Source organism: Garra rufa, chromosome 13, assembly GCF_049309525.1.
Source record: "Garra rufa chromosome 13, GarRuf1.0, whole genome shotgun sequence".
In the NCBI taxonomy this organism is placed as follows: Eukaryota; Metazoa; Chordata; class Actinopteri; order Cypriniformes; family Cyprinidae; genus Garra; species Garra rufa.
This window is the reverse complement of record NC_133373.1, coordinates 30294840-30312717: the sequence shown is the minus strand read 5'-3', so window position 1 is coordinate 30312717 and position 17878 is coordinate 30294840. Positions and strand designations below refer to the sequence as shown.

The following is a 17878-nucleotide window of genomic DNA, read 5'->3' as shown; positions in this document are numbered from 1 at the left end:
CCCACTGGTAATATTTCGGTAGATACGAATCTTACTAAATGTATACAGGTGCACTTTAAACACCTTCATATACAAATACATGGAACAAACTCTTTTTAAATGAATCCCATAGAGTAAAATGCTGTGCTAAATGGCAGTCTTGAAAGTTATCTTCCCCTTTCTTTATTGAGAGACAGAGTCACCCCTATACAACAAGATGGTTTCGTCCAAATCTATAACAGGAAGAGCCGGTGTTTACCGTTTGCGAACAGGAAGTTGTGCATCGTACCATAGTCGATGCAGTCTGTCAAATCGACCGATTTGCAGTAGAGAAAATGAATTTAAAGTGTTTGTCCGCGGCGCAGAGACTTGGTCGAAGTTAACGGAAAGCAAACGCTGAGATTTTTTGCAATAATGGTGTCGGCTGGAAAGGGAAACTGGTTTTCCTAGGCAATTCGCTTCCTGCGAGGTGACACCGCCATACAGGTAGTCTACTCGCTGTACAGCAGTCCTGTATAAGGAATAGATAACCACACTAAATAAAACACTTTTCCTGAATAGCGAGTGATAATTAGCATGCGAAACAAATCAAATATATGACGCTAAAAGCTTGTCCAGTGTGATTCTGCCATTGTTGGTACAGTATAAATATGCTCTGTCCAGAATCCCTAAATGACACGTTGATTGGAAAACTTGCATGTCATTGCAAGCATATGCCAGTTATCACTTAGTCTGAATCTTATTAGCAGATTGCTATTGAAAACTAGGTTAGAGCATTGAATTAAAGTTATACCTAACATCTTGCATGCTGTTTATCTTTGCATGTCAATGGATACTGGGTTACCTAGTTTCAAAAGTCTTATTGAGATCTCGATTGACATTATTTGTCACCAGCATGTTTATTAAGGAGATATTAAAAATGTGCATGTTTTAAGGAGTACTGGTATTCATTATGTTTTTCCACTAGCAGTGTGATAGGCAAACCATACCACCTCAGTGTAAGGATGGGTGCTGAGAGCAGTGCCCTGCCAAGCTATGTGCTAGAAGAGCCGCTGCTGACACTGCCGTCTGGTCTTACCATGTACTCTGCCCTCCTACGGGATGGCAAGCCTGCCTCCGTCTTTGTGCATAAGCAAGACAATGAAGATAAAGTCAATAAAGCTGCCAAGGTAAAAGTAAACAGCTGGTACAGTTACAATACCTGTCAAATGTTTGGACACACATTAACATTTGCCACATCTTAGAATAAAAGTAAAGTCACTTAATACAAATTGTATATAAAAAATACCAAATGTAACTATGTGAACACACATAAATCTCTGAATCATTAGATTTTCAGTCATATAAATTGATCTGATTAATGCATCTTCCTTTACAGCACTTGAAGACATTAAGGCATCCATGTCTTCTTCGATTCCTGTCATGCTCAGTGCAAGATGGAGGTATACATTTAGTGACAGAACCAGTTCAACCATTAAAACGGCTGCTAGACAATCTTACTCCAGAGGAGATCTGTGCAGGCCTCTATGACCTGCTGCAAGCACTAGTCTTTCTTCATGACAGGGTAAGGCACACTGAATATCGTTTTAAACAAGACCTATTATAAGTCTAAAGTGTCCCCAGATTGTGTCTGTGAAGTTTCAGCTCAAAATACCCCATAGATCATTTATTTTATTATTTTGAAAATGCCTGTTTTGAGTGGAAGCAGAAATGCACTGTTTTTGTGCATGCAAATGAGCTACTGCTCCCTGCCACCTTTTCCAGAATAGAGCTGTGCTTTCACAGCTTGTACCTCAAATACTTTGCCAAAAACCATCCATTTGGTTTTGATTATTATGTCTATCGCGCTGAAATAACGCGTTTTAAACCATATTAGTTTAAACGTCTGATATAGACCTTTTTCCTGAGTAAACGATGAGCGCAGCCATTACGAATTCTAAGGTCACATTGGATGCTCTTCTGTTCTGTCTCCATAGGAGCCTATTAAAATAGTGTCCATCTGTTTTGATGTAGCTAATGTCAGCAGCTTTGTGTCATTTACACACTCATTAAACTTTGAGGAGTGATGCACTGACAAATGACAGTCATTGCGACATCGCAAAGAGATGGCGCTATAGAGCCATGTGCTTTTTAAAAACATTTGACTAGGTTTAACATTAGATTAACAGCTCGAAATATACGCTACTTTGACTAGAAACACTGAAGACTGGAAATGCAAAGCATTCTTCAGGTTAAGAGTCAGGCATGACTTCCGCGTTCAGGAAAAAGGTCTATACAGATTACAGTTCTCTTTCATGTCTTATTGCTTAAAGGGGTCATCGGATGCAAAACTAACTTTAACTTGTTGTGTGAACATTAATGTTTGTTGGCAGTTTGTGTACACAACCACCCTACAATGATAAAAATCCACCCAGTGGTATTTTTTTAATCTTTAAAAGTAATATCCCCTTTTTAAAATCAGGTCATTCTCAGCTTCTTGTCGGTGTGACGGCACACAGACAGAGGACGCTCCCACGATAGTTGATTGACATGAGCGCCTTACCTTAGACCCGCCCTCACCGAGCTGAAACAGTCCGACTCTGATCGCCATTGTGTGGCTCAGGTGCAGGGAAGACAAGAATGTCTCCGATTGAACAATTGAGGTCTTCTGTTGTAGAATGTAATATTGAACATAGCAGTCGTCATTTACTCCCGACATCAGATGCAGAAGATAACCTTACTTTCGTTTTAAAAAGGAAAGCACAGATCCCGATTTACATATGCGTGTATGTTCGTGCAAATCATTCCTGATGCAGCTTCACCCACAGCAGAAGTGAGTATAAGGGTTTTTTATGCATCTTTGCAAATGGCCAATAATGTGCTTGTTGGCAAGTTTCCATTATGGCTCATAATCCCAGGCAGAGAGGGGCGGGGCGAGCAGAGCTCATTTGCATTTAAAGGGCCCATGCAATAAAATTAGTAGATTTTTTGCAGAGCTGATTTTGACAAGGTAAAAGGGTGTTTTTTTATACACTACTATTGAGAATTTGTAACCAAAGTATATTATAGACTTTTCATTAAGACCCTAAAGAATCATATGAATCATATGAAAATGGGCATCCGATGACCCCTTTAAACTACACACAAGTTCATGTTAAAAACATTCGATTATTTCTGTAAAGGTAAACAGCTGGGAAAGAAAGGCTTGTTTATATTAGATTTGTGTGGCGGCAGCATAATATAAAGTAAATAAATCAATAAATCCACAGCTCTCCTGTTTCTTCTGAGGCTGGAACTCTAAGTAGTGTTCTGGGCTCGTCTGTGCAGGCAACGACAGAACAGTTAGCAAGCTTTGCTCAAACATTTGCCGTGCCGTTAGAACTAGTACACCAGTGTCGCTTGCGAAAACAAAACGGCGGCACCGTGAGTTGAAACATGCAGATTAAGGGGCGGTAAAATTAAAATAATGGGGGGAGCGAAATCTGTCACACTCGTTTTTTCACATGCTTGCAGAAAAAGGCTTACGAAAACAAAATTACTGGGTTGTTCTTTTTCACATTTTCTGGGTTGGTAGATGCACCAGGGACCTGATTATAGCACTTAAACACGGGAAAAAGTCAGATTTTCATGATATGTCACCTTTAAATATAGTTTCTTCTTTAATTTTTTTATTTTATTTAGACACTTTAACCAACTTAAATATAAATTATTACTCTTTCTTTTGTCTTTTAGGGAAAATCAAGTCACAACAATGTGTGTATATCATCAGTGTTTGTCAGTGAAGATGGCCATTGGAAACTTGGGGGGATGGAAACTGTCTGCAAGTTTTCAGAGGCAACTCCAGAGGTGACTTCCGTAACTGCTTATGCTGATTTAGCCTTGTACATAATGTAAAGGAAATGCAAATCTTTTTTTTTAATACCCTCTGGGACTCAATTTCTCTTGTTTCAAAAGATTAAGGGAAATAAATCTTGAATGGCATGGTTCTGTTACAGGGCTAGTTCACCCAAAAGTGAAAATTCTGTCATTAATTACTCACTCTCATGTCCTTCAAACCTGTAAATCCTTTGTTCATCTTTGGAGCACAAATTAAGCTTTTTTTGATGAAACCTGAGAGCTTTCTGACCCTGCATAGATAGCAAAGGTCCTACCACGGTCAAGTGGACATGGACTATTTTAACGACTTCTTTACTACGTTTCTGCGCCTTGTCCTGTCAATGGAGGGTCAGAAAGCTCTCCAATTTTATCAAAAGTATCTTAATTTGTGCTCCAAAGATGAAGGAAGGTCTTTCGAACGGGTTTGGAACAACATGAGGGTGAGTAATTAATGACAGAATGTTAATTTTTGGGTGAACTATTAATTTAAATACTTTTATAAACAATCATGTACAAAGTTGAGTCCTGTAACTCTTTGTCTGTGTGGCTTCCTCTCCAGTTTCTCAAAAGTATCCAGAATGTAAGGGAAAATGGTGCCATTCCTCCTGAGGAGAAGGTAGGAACCATATACTATTTTTTATTTGTTTTAAAGAAACAAAGATTGACTCAAAGATGCATTGACAGTAAATCCATTTAAAATTTTAAAAATAATTATACATCAAGTAAATTCTGTTGTTTTAAACTTTGTTTGTCAAAGAATCCAAAGAAAACAAATGTACAACAAAGCAGCATAAAAATTAGATTATAGCAAAATCAGCTTTGCCATTGAATAAATGACATTTTCTAATATATTAAAATAGAAAACAGTTATTTTAAATTGTAATAATATTTTACAATATTACTGTTTTTCAATCAAATAAATTAAGCCCTTGTGAATAAAAGAGACTTCTTTCAAAAACATTATAAAAACATTTGAATGGTAGTATATATCCTCCTGACAACCAGCTATGGAGTTTTGTTCTCTGTAGAGGACAAATTATATTTTACTGAAAATTATGGATGTCCTGTTAAGAGCACTTTTTGGCTTTTCAGAGATACCAAATGTTTGGAAGTTTGACCCTGACCACTCCCTCTCCTTGGTCTTTAAAAATAGCTGATGCTAATTTAGATATAAAAACACCCTTATGGAAATATGATAACATTATGTAACGATCATTTAAATCTGACCAATTTTCCAAATGTTTGTCATAAATCAGCATCTCAGGAAAATGTTATAGGGTTTTAAATGAAAATATGACTTGATGTTACGAAACAGGACTGTTATGATTTCATACATGTCCACTGTAGGGGACACCAGGACTTAAAACATTTTGGGAGTCACAGCAAGTAAATAGGGAAAGAAATTATATGTCAGTATTCCTATAATGTACACTACCAGTCAAAAGTTTTTGAACAGTAAGATTTTTAATGTTTTTTAAAGAAGTCTCTTCTGCTCACCAAGCCTGCATTTATTTGATCCAAAAGACAGCAAAAGCAGTAAAATTGTTAAATATTTGTACTATTTAAAATAACTGTTTTCTTTTTGAATATATTTAAAAATGTAAATTATTCCTGTGATTTCAAAGCTGAATTTTTATTCATGATCCTTCTGATTTGCTGCTCAAAAAAACATTTATTATGTTGAAAACAGCAGAGTACAATATTCTTTGATGAATAGTTCAGAAGAACAGCATTTTCTGTTAAATTATAAATGTCTTTATCATCACTTTTAATAAATTTAAATCATCCTTGCTGAATAAAAGTATTAATTTCTATAATTTCATTCCCAAAAAAACTCAACTTTTGAATGGTATAGTGTATAATGTTATAACAGCTTTATATTTCAGATAAATGCTGATCTTTGCATCTTTCTATTAATCAAAGAATCCTGAAAAAAATTTACTCAACTGTTTTTAATATTGATTATAATAGTAATAAATGTTTATTAAACACAGAGGCGGACAGTAGTGAAGTATTTTTACTTTACTCAAGTAAATTTAAAAAGTATCTGTAGTTTATCAGAGTGTTTTTCTTTGGAAAACTTTACTTCACTACATTCCAAAGCATAATGTCATACTTTTTACTGCACCACATTTCATAAAGAAAACTTGTTGTTTATAAACAAGAACATTAAAAATGTAGTACTTTCTTGTACTCCAAGTAAATCTTTGAATTACTTTCACTTGAGTAAAAATAAGAAAGTAATAGATTTCTAATGTAATTAAGTATTACATTTAAACATAGTGCAGTAAAAAGTACAATATTGTGCTTTGGAATGTTGGGAAGCAAGGTTTTCTAAAGTACAGACACTTGAAAAGTACTTTTATAGCAAAGTAAAAATACTTCACTACTGTACACCTCTGATTGGACAGCTAATCAGCATATTAGAATAATTTCTGAAGGATCATGTGACACTGAAGTCTGGAGTATTGATGCTTAAAATTTATATTCAATATTCAATATATATATTCAATATATATTATATTTATATTACTGTTTTTGAATCAAATAAATGCAGGCTTGGTGAGCAGAAGAGAATTCTTTAAAAAAGCATAAAAAATATCTCACAGTTCAAAAACTTTTGACTAGTAGTGTATTAATATTATTATGAAAATTTTGCCAATTAATACTCCCATTAGTACACTTCTTTTTCATTACATGTTGCCCCAAAAACATTAATGTAAAAATAAGATACAATGTATAAATACATTGTATACTGTGGGGAAATCTGTTTATGGCCATTTTCACAAATATTGTATAAAGAAAAGTGGTACATTAAATCATTCAGTTATATCTTTTATAATGTAGTTTGGTGTAAAAAAAAAAAAAAAGATTGATTAAAAAAAAACTAAAAACTATTTTTTGTTTTTGCCCTTTCATGTCTATTTATGTTATTTTATTACTTTTAAAAACAGGACTTTTTTTAACTGTAATCTGAAAAAATTAAAATTTACAAAACCTTTTTTCTGGTAGTCACAAGGTTATAATGATATTCAGATTTGTTACCAGAATTTACAAGGCCTGGGACAAAATTAAAGGCTGACGACAGCTCTGATCGTTATGTGTCAGCAATATAATAATGTTTTTTTAATGATCTATTTTTAGTTTGAAGGATTCAAAACTCTTCCCGACAAGCATGCCCACTCCCGAGACGCTTTTTCATTCGGGGTGATGGTGGAGGCCCTTCTTCCAATTCTGACGGGACATGGTTAGTAACACTCTTATTTCAACAGGCGCATGTAAAGCAGGCTGAGTATGTCTAGGATTCATCCTGTTGTGGCAGTTGCCAAGCCCTTACTCCACAGACATTACTCCACATAATTGTTAATGTACTGACAACAACGATTTTATATGCCAAGCACAAGTTTTCCATTCATGGTAGGTTATGATGTTTTCAAAGAATAAAATGAGCCACATGAGCACTGTAATGATGATGCAACCTTTTGGCTTTACAATGTTATTTTTTCGAGCAAGGCCTCACTGAAAACAAATGCTCTGTTGTTTTTGTGCTATCTTTTTTTCTCTTTAAGTCTCATTTACTAAATTGTGCTGTTTTTCCATTCCCTCTTTCTCACATGTTTTTATTTATTTTTCCATCTCCCCTTCTTTGTAACATCCATGTGCTTCTCCACCCAAACTTTCGGTCTCAGTCTCAGATGATTTGCTGGAGAGTCTAAAGAACATGCTGCAGGCCAGCCTTTTGACCCCTGACCCCATGTCCCGCCCATCTCTCAGCAGTTTGCTGACTCACAACTTCTTCAGGTTAAATTTTAATTTTACAAACCTTAAAGGAACTGTATGTAAGAAATGTATTTTAGTTAATCATAAAATGGCCCTGACATGTCACTAGACACTAGAAATCCTGTTCATTTCAAATACTTATATCACTGACAACAGTGGTCCGGCCAGGATATTGTCATTTAAAAGTGAAAGTTGCAGCCCACATCTGATGTTATTGTTGTCATTTTGTGTTTTGGTCTGAGGCGCCACCCTCCAGCTATCTACCAATCAGGAAGTCAGTAGAGTTTTGTCATCCGGGTTGCCAGCTCTGTTACAGCTGCAGCTATGAACGTGTCGAATAAAACATGTATAACGTTACGAAACCTAAAAGACCTCGTTATGAATCCGAAATACGTCGTGACAAAGTCCGAAATAAAACAAGGATTTGTATAGGAGATGCCTTTGAAAGATGGAGACGGCTGAAAACGGAGAAGAATTTGAAGACAGACGCCAAGGTTGCTAATTTTCTCCTGGACAGGTAAGATTCATCTATGTTTGGCTTACTTTGCTGCCGTCCACAGTGGATTTTCCACAGTAGGCCGTGCTAAATGTGTTCATGAAAAGCACCACTAGCAGGGTATGAAAACAATTTATGTTCCGACTGAAAAGTGGTATTACACCGTGTCTACACCGGACGCGACCGCAACAGCTAAAGTCCGTCTACACTGGACGCGACAAAGCGACCGTTGCAAATCATTTAAACTTTGTGTGAGCACGTCATAAATAGAACGCGGCAGCAGATTACTGTCGGGGATCTGCCGTGTCGCGCCGCATCCAGTGTAGACAGCATAATAGGTTCTATTGTATTTTGTCGCGTCGCGCCGCTCGCGTCCGGTGTAGACACGGTGTTACAGTACATCTTTACGAAATATTTGGCTAATCGCCATTAGTACATTTTTGCGATACATAATTACTTCGGAAAACATCTCTCGTGAAGCAACAGAAGAAAAAAAATGACTGTGTAGGACTCGTCACTTGCCACTGGAAGCTCCTTGCAGCAGCCTAGGTTCCTGCTGGATCCTGCAGCTTAGCTGGCAACCTCGAGTCAGGGGGGAGAGGGAGGGGATACACCAATCTACAGTATTTTGAAAGTGATTGCAGTACCAGTTTTGGCCACAATCCTACATACGGTTCCTTTAATATAGCCTGTATTAAAAATAAGATAATTAAATAATATCAAGCAATATGTAATTCTTACAGAAACGACTTCTTAGATATCATGAATTTTCTGAAGAGTCTGACCCTGAAAAATGAGGAGGAGAAGAATGAATTCTTCAAGTAAGCTTTCTTTTTCCCTTTCAAATGCATGGCTTTATTACTCTGGAAGGCTGACGTGTTTAAATAACAAAGTGTTTTTCTGCAGGTTTCTCTTGGACCGAGTTCAGAACCTCCCAGAGGAGTTAATTGCTACACGTCTGGCTCCTAAACTGCTCAATTCTTTGGTGTTTGCTGAGCCGATGGCTGTCAAAAGCTTCCTTCCTCATCTCTTACGGCCTAAGCAAGGTAGAACCAGTTAGTTAACTTTTAGAAGATGCTCTCTGTACACTTTCAGCATGTTCTTGGTGTAATAGACCTGTCTGTTTCCTGATGTACAGGTTCGAGTGTGAGCGCCGGTGAGGAGTGTCTTCTCTCTTTGTCTTTGTATCGGAGATACGTGGTTCCCCAACTCCTTAAACTCTATAAAGTGAACGAGGAGCATGTCAGAATCGTCCTTCTCTCCCACATTCACATCTATGCTGAGTTCTTCCCTCATGAAGAACTCAAAAATCAGATTCTTCCTCAGGTACTGTGTTTTTGTGTTCGTGTCAAATGTTTAGTAATATGGAATTCTTTTAATAAGTTGATAAATTTAAGTTGATACTGGGATTGTTCCAGTTATTTCCCACATATTATCTTTCAGGTTTTGCTGGGAATGAGAGACACGAATGACTCACTCGTGGCTATGACACTACAGAGTTTGGCTGTGCTTGTCCCGTTGCTGGGAGCCCAAGTGGTTGTTGGCGGGGAGAGAACAAAAGTCTTTAAACGGACTACGCCAAACTTCACAAAGTCTACAGAAGTCACTCCAGAGAGTAAGACACTGTCTGTTAATGCACTTTTAAAATGAGAGGGAGTTCAGTATAATTCTCTGCATATTTTACCTAATACATTAATGACCATTTTAAGTTAGCTTGATTGACTTTTAATTAAAGGGATAGTTCACCCAAAAATAAAAATTCTGTTATTAATTTTTGTCTGCTTTTAGGCTGATAAAGTTGACACATAAACCTACACTAACAGACAAAGGTTTTTGATTTTTTCACAAAGTCTCTTCTGCTCACCAAGCCTGCATTTATTTGATCTAAATACAGCAAAATATGTTTACTATTTAAAATAACTGCTTTCTGTTTTGAATATACTTTTAATATGTAATTTATTCCTGTAATCAAAGCTACATTTACAGCATCATTACTCCAGTCTTCAGTGTCACATGATCCTTCAAAAACAATTCTAATATGTTGATTTGCGGTTCAATCATTTTTTTAATTAATATTATTATTATTAATAAATAAAGTAATTTTTTTTTTCAGCATTCTTTGGTAAATGTAATAAAGATCCAGAAATCAGCATTTATCTGAAATAAAAAACTTTTAATAATATTAATAAAAAAACTTTTGTAACATTATTCACTATACCATTCAAAAGCTTGGAGTCAATATCTGTATATATATTATTATATATTATAATTATTATTAGTTTTTCTTTTTGGGAGGGGGTGGGGGTAAAGAAATTCTACAAATGAATACTCTTATTTAGCAAGTATGCTTTAAATTGATCAAAAGTGATGATTGAGCGGTTTTCAACATAACAATAAAAAAATGTTTTTTGAGCAGCAAATCACAATATTAGAATGATTTCTGAAGGATCATGTGACTGGAGTAATGAAGCTAAAAAGTCAGCTTTGATCACAGGAATAAATTACATTTTAAAATATATTAAAATAGAAAACAATTTTAAATAGTAAGAATATTTTTTTAAATTACTGTTATTGCTGTACTTTGGATCAAATAAATGCAGATTTGTTACTGTTCAAAAACTTTTGACTGGTAGTGATGTAAATGTTATGTTTTTACATTACATTTTAATTGTTTTTTGTGATTTCTGAAGACTGGTCAGAATAAGATCAAGTACATATCAAATATTCTACAGCCAGATTCATCAGTAAAGGTCTTTAATGGCTAATGGATTTATAAATGAAATTCAGATGCCTAAGTGTGAAACACATGAATGGTACTAACATTGTTTTGAGGCCACTGGAGGACGCTACTGTGTCAGTTTATAATGTTATTGATATGATATATGATATATATTTTGTCCCTAAAAGAGGAACTGAATGCATTACATTTTAAACAAAGATTTGAAATTAATCATACTGACTAAAAACAAATAAAAAATTAAATAATTATTTCAGACTATTATGATCCCTGAAAATCATTTACTGATTTAGACATTTCTAATATTTCAATTTCTGTTTAAAATAAATGTTGTTTTGTATTCAATAACTTAAAAAAAGATAATATATCACAGTTTTGTACAAAAATGTGAAGCAGAAGAACTGTTTTCAGCATTCTATTATAATAAGACTTTTTTTTTTTGATAAACAAATCAGCATATTATAGAATGATTTCTTAAACGATTGTGTGACACTGAAGCCTGGAGTAATGATGCTTTGTCATTACAGGAATAAATTACATTTTCAAATAGATTAAAGTAGAAAATAGTTATTTTAAACTGTAATACGTCACAATATTACTGTATTAAAGGGATTTGTTCCAAACCTGTAAGACCTTCGTTTATCTTCAGAACTTAAATCCAGTGGTTCAGTCATACAACTTTAATCAATGATTCATATCCTCTGCCTCACCCTAATGCCATTTTGGAGAGTATAATATTGTTGACATAGAACACGCATGCCCATGCTTTGTTTACAGTTAGAGGAAAGCGCAAGCATTCTTCGTGATACAGAGAAGATGAATTATTTAATAAAACTTTAATTTTTCTTGGGGGTTTTCTCGCACTAAAAGTATTCTCATAGCTTCATAAAATTATGATTGAACCAACTCCTCACATCAGTGGGCTTAGAACGTGGAAGGACTCTTGCTGTCTGTGGAGGGTCAGAGAGCTCTCGGATTTCATAAAAAATATCTTACGTTTTTTCTAAAGATGAAGGAAGGTCTTACAGGTTAGGAACAACATGAAGGTGATTAATTAATGACAGAATTTTCATTTTTAGTGAACTAACCCTTTAAAGGAGTAGTTCACTTTCAGAACAAGAATTTACAGATAGTATACTCACCCCCTTGTCATCCAAGATGTTCATGTCTTTCTTTTTTCAGTCATAAAGAAATGGTGTTCTTTGAGGAAAACATTTCAGGATTTCTCTCCATATAATGGACTTCTATGGTGCCCCCGAGTTTGAACTTCCAAAATGCAGTTTACATGCAGCTTCAAATGGCTCTAAATGACCCCAGCCGAGGAAGAAGGGTCTTATCTAGCGAAACGATCGGTCATTTTCTAAAAACATTTACAACTAATATACTTTGTAATTTCAAATGCTCGTCTTGCCTAACTAGACAAGACGAGCATTTGAGGTTAAAAAGTAAATAAATTGTAATTTTTTTTTTTTTTTAGAAAATATTCCATCATTTTGCTAGATAAGACCCTTCTTTCCTTGGCTGTGATCGTCTAGAGCCATTTGAAGCTGCATTTTGGAAGTTCAAACTCGGGGGCACCATAGAAGTCCACTATATGGAGAGAAATCCTGAAATGTTTTACTCAAAAAACATAATTTCCTTACGACTGAAGAAAGACATGAACATTTTGGATGACAAGGGGGTGAGTACATTATCTGTACAATTTTGTTCTGAAAGTGAACTACTCATTTAACTGATTAATTCTTGATCAAATAAATGCAAACTTGGGTGAGCATAAGAGACTTATTTTTAATAATTTAAAAACTCTTGTTTGTCAATGTTCTGTACATGTATATAGACACATTTAAAAAGTTTTTTTTTTTTTTTGTCCCCTGCAGCATCACCTGTGCATATTGTTGGACCATCACATCCCCATATCTCACAACCACCAAAGGTCCTGAATCTGTTCCCTAAGGGCTCAGAAGACAAAAAGGTGGTTTTACAAAATATGTACTCCTTCCAAGCAACTGAAAAGACCACCACCCAACACACCACAGCGGAGAGAGCAGGTATGCCTCAACTGATCTTTAAAGATTTACTTCACTCCTGAATTAAAATTTCCTGATAATTTACTAAGCCCAATGTCATGTCGAGATGTTCATGTCTGTCTTTCTTCGGTCAAAGAGAAATTAAGGTTTTTAAGAAAACATTCCAGGATTTTCTTCATATAGTGGACTTCAGTGGGGATCAAGGCAGATTAAGGTCCAAATTGTAGTTTTAATGCAACTTCAAAGGGCTCTACATGATCCCAGCCGAGGAATGAGCACCTCATCTAGCAAAACTGTAATATATATAATAGGGCTGGGTATTGTGACCAATTTGGCAATTCGATTCGATTCTTATTTTTATGGTTTCGATTCGATTCGATTCCGATTTCGATTCGCTTCGATTCGATATTGATTAGCTATCAATATTTCATTTAAAATGTTAGTTTTGCAGACATGGGATCCATATTTTGATATAAATGCTGGTAACTGAAACCCTCCTACTTAAGTTTATTACTGAAATACACATCTACATTAATAATAGGGTGCACACAGTTGTTTATTTTAAACAACTTTTATTTTAAATGAACACTGTAACAAGAAGTCATAAATATGTGCATCCACTGTACACCATGTAAACAAACTGCAAAATGCACATTACTGTAAAAAAAAATTAAAAGACTAAATGTGCAACAGTGAAATCTATTAAGAACTTCAAACAATTCAAAACGTTCAAAACAGGCCCATCATAAAGCCCTTGTCTGCGTATACAAAACATTCTAACTGTCCATAAAACTAACAGTTCTTAACTACAGCCTAATCATTTTTGATCACCAGATTTTTCTGCAAAAAAAGCAGCTGATCAACATGTTCTGATCTGATCTAAGGCAGCTCCTTTGCGCTGTTATTAGATCACCAGCGGTTGAGAAAACTCTCTCAGCAGGAACACTAGTGACACCTTCAGGACGAGAGGTGAATATTCATATCCTCTTACGTGAAGCACGTGCATTAAGAATCGATTCGGGGATTTCCCGAATCGATATCCTTGCGTTAAACTGAAGATCGATTAAAATCGGAGAATCGATATTTTTTACCCAGCCCTAATATATAATATATATATATTATTTCTATACTTTCCAACCAGAAATGCTCATCTTGCACTAGCTCTGAGATGCACATTTACGACTTCACGCTTCACTTATTTCAGTTCTCAGTTTCACCACATTTTCTTCAAAACTTCAAAATCGTCTGACGTTGTTTTATCTTTTTTGTGGCCGTCACGTAATTTCGCGTAATTCGTGTGAAGTTGTGATTGCAGAGCTAGTGCAAGATGAGCATTTCTGGTTAAAAAGTATATAAATATTTTTTCTTTTTTTAGTAAATGACCGATCATTTTGCTACATAACACTCTTATTCCTCGGCTGGGATGGTGTAGAGCCCTTTGAAGCTGCATTGAAACTGCAATTTAGACATTCAACCAGCTGATCCCCATTGAATTCCACTATGGTGAAAAATCCTGGAATGTTTTCCTCAAAAACCTAACTTTCTTTTCAACAAGAGAAAGACAGACATGAACATCTTGGACAACACGGTCTGAACTGCTTATTGTCAAGCAATAATTTGAAAAGAAAAGCTGAAGTTATTTTGAAATACATTTGTTTGTCTCTACTTGGTGTTTAAATGTACAACCCTTCTGACTCAAGTGGTCTCTCTAGTATTTAGCAGCGAGATGTCGTTCCCGTTGAATGGGTACGGAATGGGCACACAAGCTGCAGACAACACGAAAAATAACAGAGCGGTGAGATCTGATGAAGACTGGCCTAACTGGAGTGACACAGAGGAGGCAGAGAAAGACAAGACCCAGTCAGTCCAAATAAGCATTCGGCCAGCAGACATCGCTGGTCAAAGCAACTCTGCTTTAACAGCTGACAACGAGGAAGAAAACGAAGAACCCTGGGATGATTTCGAGGACTCGGAAGTGACCTCAGACCAGTCCCCCTTAACTCCTTTACCACCAAAGACATCAACAAAAAGCACGGCGGTATCTCCGTCTGAATCCAGCGCCGGATCTTCAAAGCAGTCGAAAGCACTCAAACTGAACTCTAGTGTCAAAAGCGCTTCAGATCACAACCATACCTCATCATGGGACACCGGCTGGAACCAGGCAACTGACACCCTCAAACCCAGCAAAAGTTTAGCATTAGAGCCCAAGCCAAAAAGCACAATCAAAAGCTCTGCAGCAGGATCTCTCGGGGAGGAGTTTACAATTGCAGTGAAGAAGAAACCAGAGCTAGATCCAGAACTAGACTTCTTCGCAGACATGGTCCCAGATATAAAGCTGTCTTCCTCATCTCTTCTGCTCCCTGTGGAGAGCTCGGTCAGAGAACCCATCACGGGACACACAACATCAGACCCATCAGTAGACACACTGAGCCTCACTGCCAAGTTCGCTGCTGACTTGACTGAGGTAAGTTTAATTATTTCATGGTTTTACAATTATTGAAACTACAGTATGATACAGTATTTTGTTTTGCTTTTACAGACGGAGGCAGAAGGATGGGGTGATGATCTCAACTGGGAAGACGAGAACGCCTGGTGATCAGTGTGGTCCTCTACAGAAAGCCATATGAGAGAGATTCCCATACAAGAACACTGTTATATATGCCATCATGACATTAGCACTAAAGAGCAAGTAACTACGACTTAAGAGAATAGTGTATATTTTAAGATTCCCTCTTCCAATTCAATATGAAAACTCAATGTGAAAATGTTCAGCTACAGAAAAAGGTTCTGTCTTGTTTAGCTTTTTCAAGATAGCATGATGGACCTAAACATGCCAAATCCCAATAGGAGTCCTTCAGTCATGTTACACTGAGGAGGGGTACATAACCTGGAAATAGATCCACTTATAATGTCAGTTTTTATTTGTGCCATACAGCTTCTTTTTTTTTTTTTTTTTTTTTTTGTTCAATGAGCCTTAGAGGACAGACAGCCTCAATTTGAGAAGAAATATATATAGACTCTAATTTGTGTTCAGTAGATTGGGTGAGAGCCCAACATAATTTATTTGTATTATCAGCTGCTTATTAAATAAAATGGTTTTATGGTATTTGACCTGCTTTGATTCTTTTTTTTATATATATGGTTTTAAATAAATCTGGTTAAATTGATTTTATATTGACTATGAAAAAATCATCTCCTATTGACGTAAGGCTGGGTCACGCTGCATCGACAGACACCAACTGAAGCCAACAGATGTGTTTCATGTATTTGAGATCTCTGTGTTAGCCCTGTCAGTCTGTTGCCGTTGGTCAGTGTTTGTTTTTACCGACTGAACATTCAATCAGTGTTTGTCAGGTCAGGAATGTCTGGATAGTATGGTATGATTTTCTAACAAACTGATGTAATCTAGTAATTGCTGGCGGGTGTCTGTTGGTGCAGTGTGAATTAGCCTGTAAGGGAATCCCGGGTATTAAAGGGATAGTTCACCCAAAAATGAAAATTTGATGTTTATCTGCTTACCCACAGGGCGTCCAAGATGTAGGTGACTTTGTTTCTTCAGTAGAACACAAACAAAGATTTTTAACTTTAACTGTTGCAGTCTTGCAGTCATCATATGGCAGTCAATGGCACCCACGGTTTGAGAGTCAAAAAACATACAGACAAAACCAAATTTAACCCAGCAGCTCATGACGATACATTGAGGTCTTCCCACACAAAACAATTGGTCTGTGCAAGAAACTGAAAATAATTTTTTAGGGATATGACGAGATCTCGTCGCACGAGATTCGATGTTCCCGCGAGATCTAACTGGTCTTGCGAGAACATGACAATATCCTCCTTGCAAAACATTTTGCAATGTTTAAATAGAGCTGCACGATCAATCGTTAAAAGATTGTGATATCTATTCAAAAACCAACGTCATCTTATTCCTGAATGACAATGATTCAGCCATGTCTATTACGGCTGTTTCACATTGCGCCGCTTGTACTCTACTGACGCTTATGATGTGAAACCGGTATTAAAGACATTCAAATCTGCATGCACGCTGTTGCTGATCCAGAAAGAGCAACACAAAGTCTTTTTAACCACATAATGATCATTATTTCTGTGTTACAAACATTTAAATAACAGAAGTCCTGGGATAAAAGTTTATAGTTTGGATATAAACACTTAGGCCCGGTTTCACAGACAGGGCTTAGATTAAGCCAGGATTAACCCATAGTTCAATTAGGACATTTAAGTAATTTTTATAAACGTGCTTAGAAAAAAATATTACTGGTGTGCATCTTGAGACAAAACAAAGGCACTGATATATTTTTAGATCAGTCAGTGCAAGTTTCTTTTAGTTGAAACAGCTCAGACTTACATTTTAGTCTAGGACTAGGCTTAAGCCTTGTTTGTGAAACCGGGGGTTAATGTCTACTGTAAATTTGAAAAAATATTTATTGTTGAATCATTCATTCAGAAGATTCCAATATTGAAACAAGTCTTTATTAATTGAGACACTGGCTCCTTATTTATTTATTTTTGTTTGAATATATATATTTTTAAAAACTTAAGCAATGAAAATTTTTTCAGAATCACTAGTAAATTATGTTATTTCTAATCTTTTTTCTTAAGAATTGTGATCTTAAATTTATATATATAAAAAAACATTTTTCAATTTATCCAGAATCATGCAGCTTTAGTTAACATGTTTATTACTTCACATAATTCATTCAAATAGAAGTTTAATTTCATAAAGTACAAGCTGATCTAAAAATGCACCTACATTTTTTTTGCATCTTGTTTTTCAGTTGAATAAAAGTTTCCCCTATATATTTCATCATTGAGGATTTCTTTAAAAATTGTGTCTCGTTTTCGTGAACCGAGTCTCGTGTCTCGTCACACCCCTAGTATTTATATCATTTTTAACCGCTGATCCACCGCAATGTTCAACTGGCCTGAGCGCGTTCATAACAGCCGGCGCGTGACACGCTCTGTCACGCATATACGTCACTCATT

General features: G+C 35.9%; 1 protein-coding gene across 2 annotated transcripts; it reads left to right on the top strand.

Moving 5' to 3' along the window:
* Window positions 1–260: 260 nt before the first annotated feature.
* On the top strand, window positions 261–16352 carry scyl3 (SCY1-like, kinase-like 3). Of its 2 annotated transcripts, none has more exons than XM_073852908.1 (14): window positions 261–465; window positions 950–1148; window positions 1358–1543; window positions 3691–3804; window positions 4394–4450; window positions 6979–7081; window positions 7524–7635; window positions 8854–8931; window positions 9017–9156; window positions 9249–9436; window positions 9554–9725; window positions 12725–12895; window positions 14587–15338; window positions 15414–16352. In XM_073852908.1, the coding sequence occupies exons 2-14, from the start codon at window positions 984–986 to the stop codon at window positions 15468–15470; spliced, it is 2295 nt and encodes a 764-aa protein (XP_073709009.1). In that variant the 5' UTR covers window positions 261–465; window positions 950–983; the 3' UTR covers window positions 15471–16352. The 2 variants fall into 2 exon arrangements, with proteins under 2 accessions (XP_073709009.1, XP_073709008.1); XM_073852907.1 differs by having other exon boundaries at window positions 947–1148; window positions 15414–16350.
* Window positions 16353–17878: the final 1526 nt, after the last annotated feature.

Bases quoted from the DNA above. Each gene is read 5' to 3' on its own strand.
- scyl3 (XM_073852908.1), top strand. From the start codon at position 984: ATGGGTGCTGAGAGCAGTGCCCTGCCAAGCTATGTGCTAGAAGAGCCG. The intron at 3,805-4,393 runs GTGACTTCCGTA...CTTCCTCTCCAG, and splicing joins TTTCAGAGGCAACTCCAGAG to TTTCTCAAAAGTATCCAGAA. The intron at 7,082-7,523 runs GTTAGTAACACT...TTTCGGTCTCAG, and splicing joins TCCAATTCTGACGGGACATG to TCTCAGATGATTTGCTGGAG.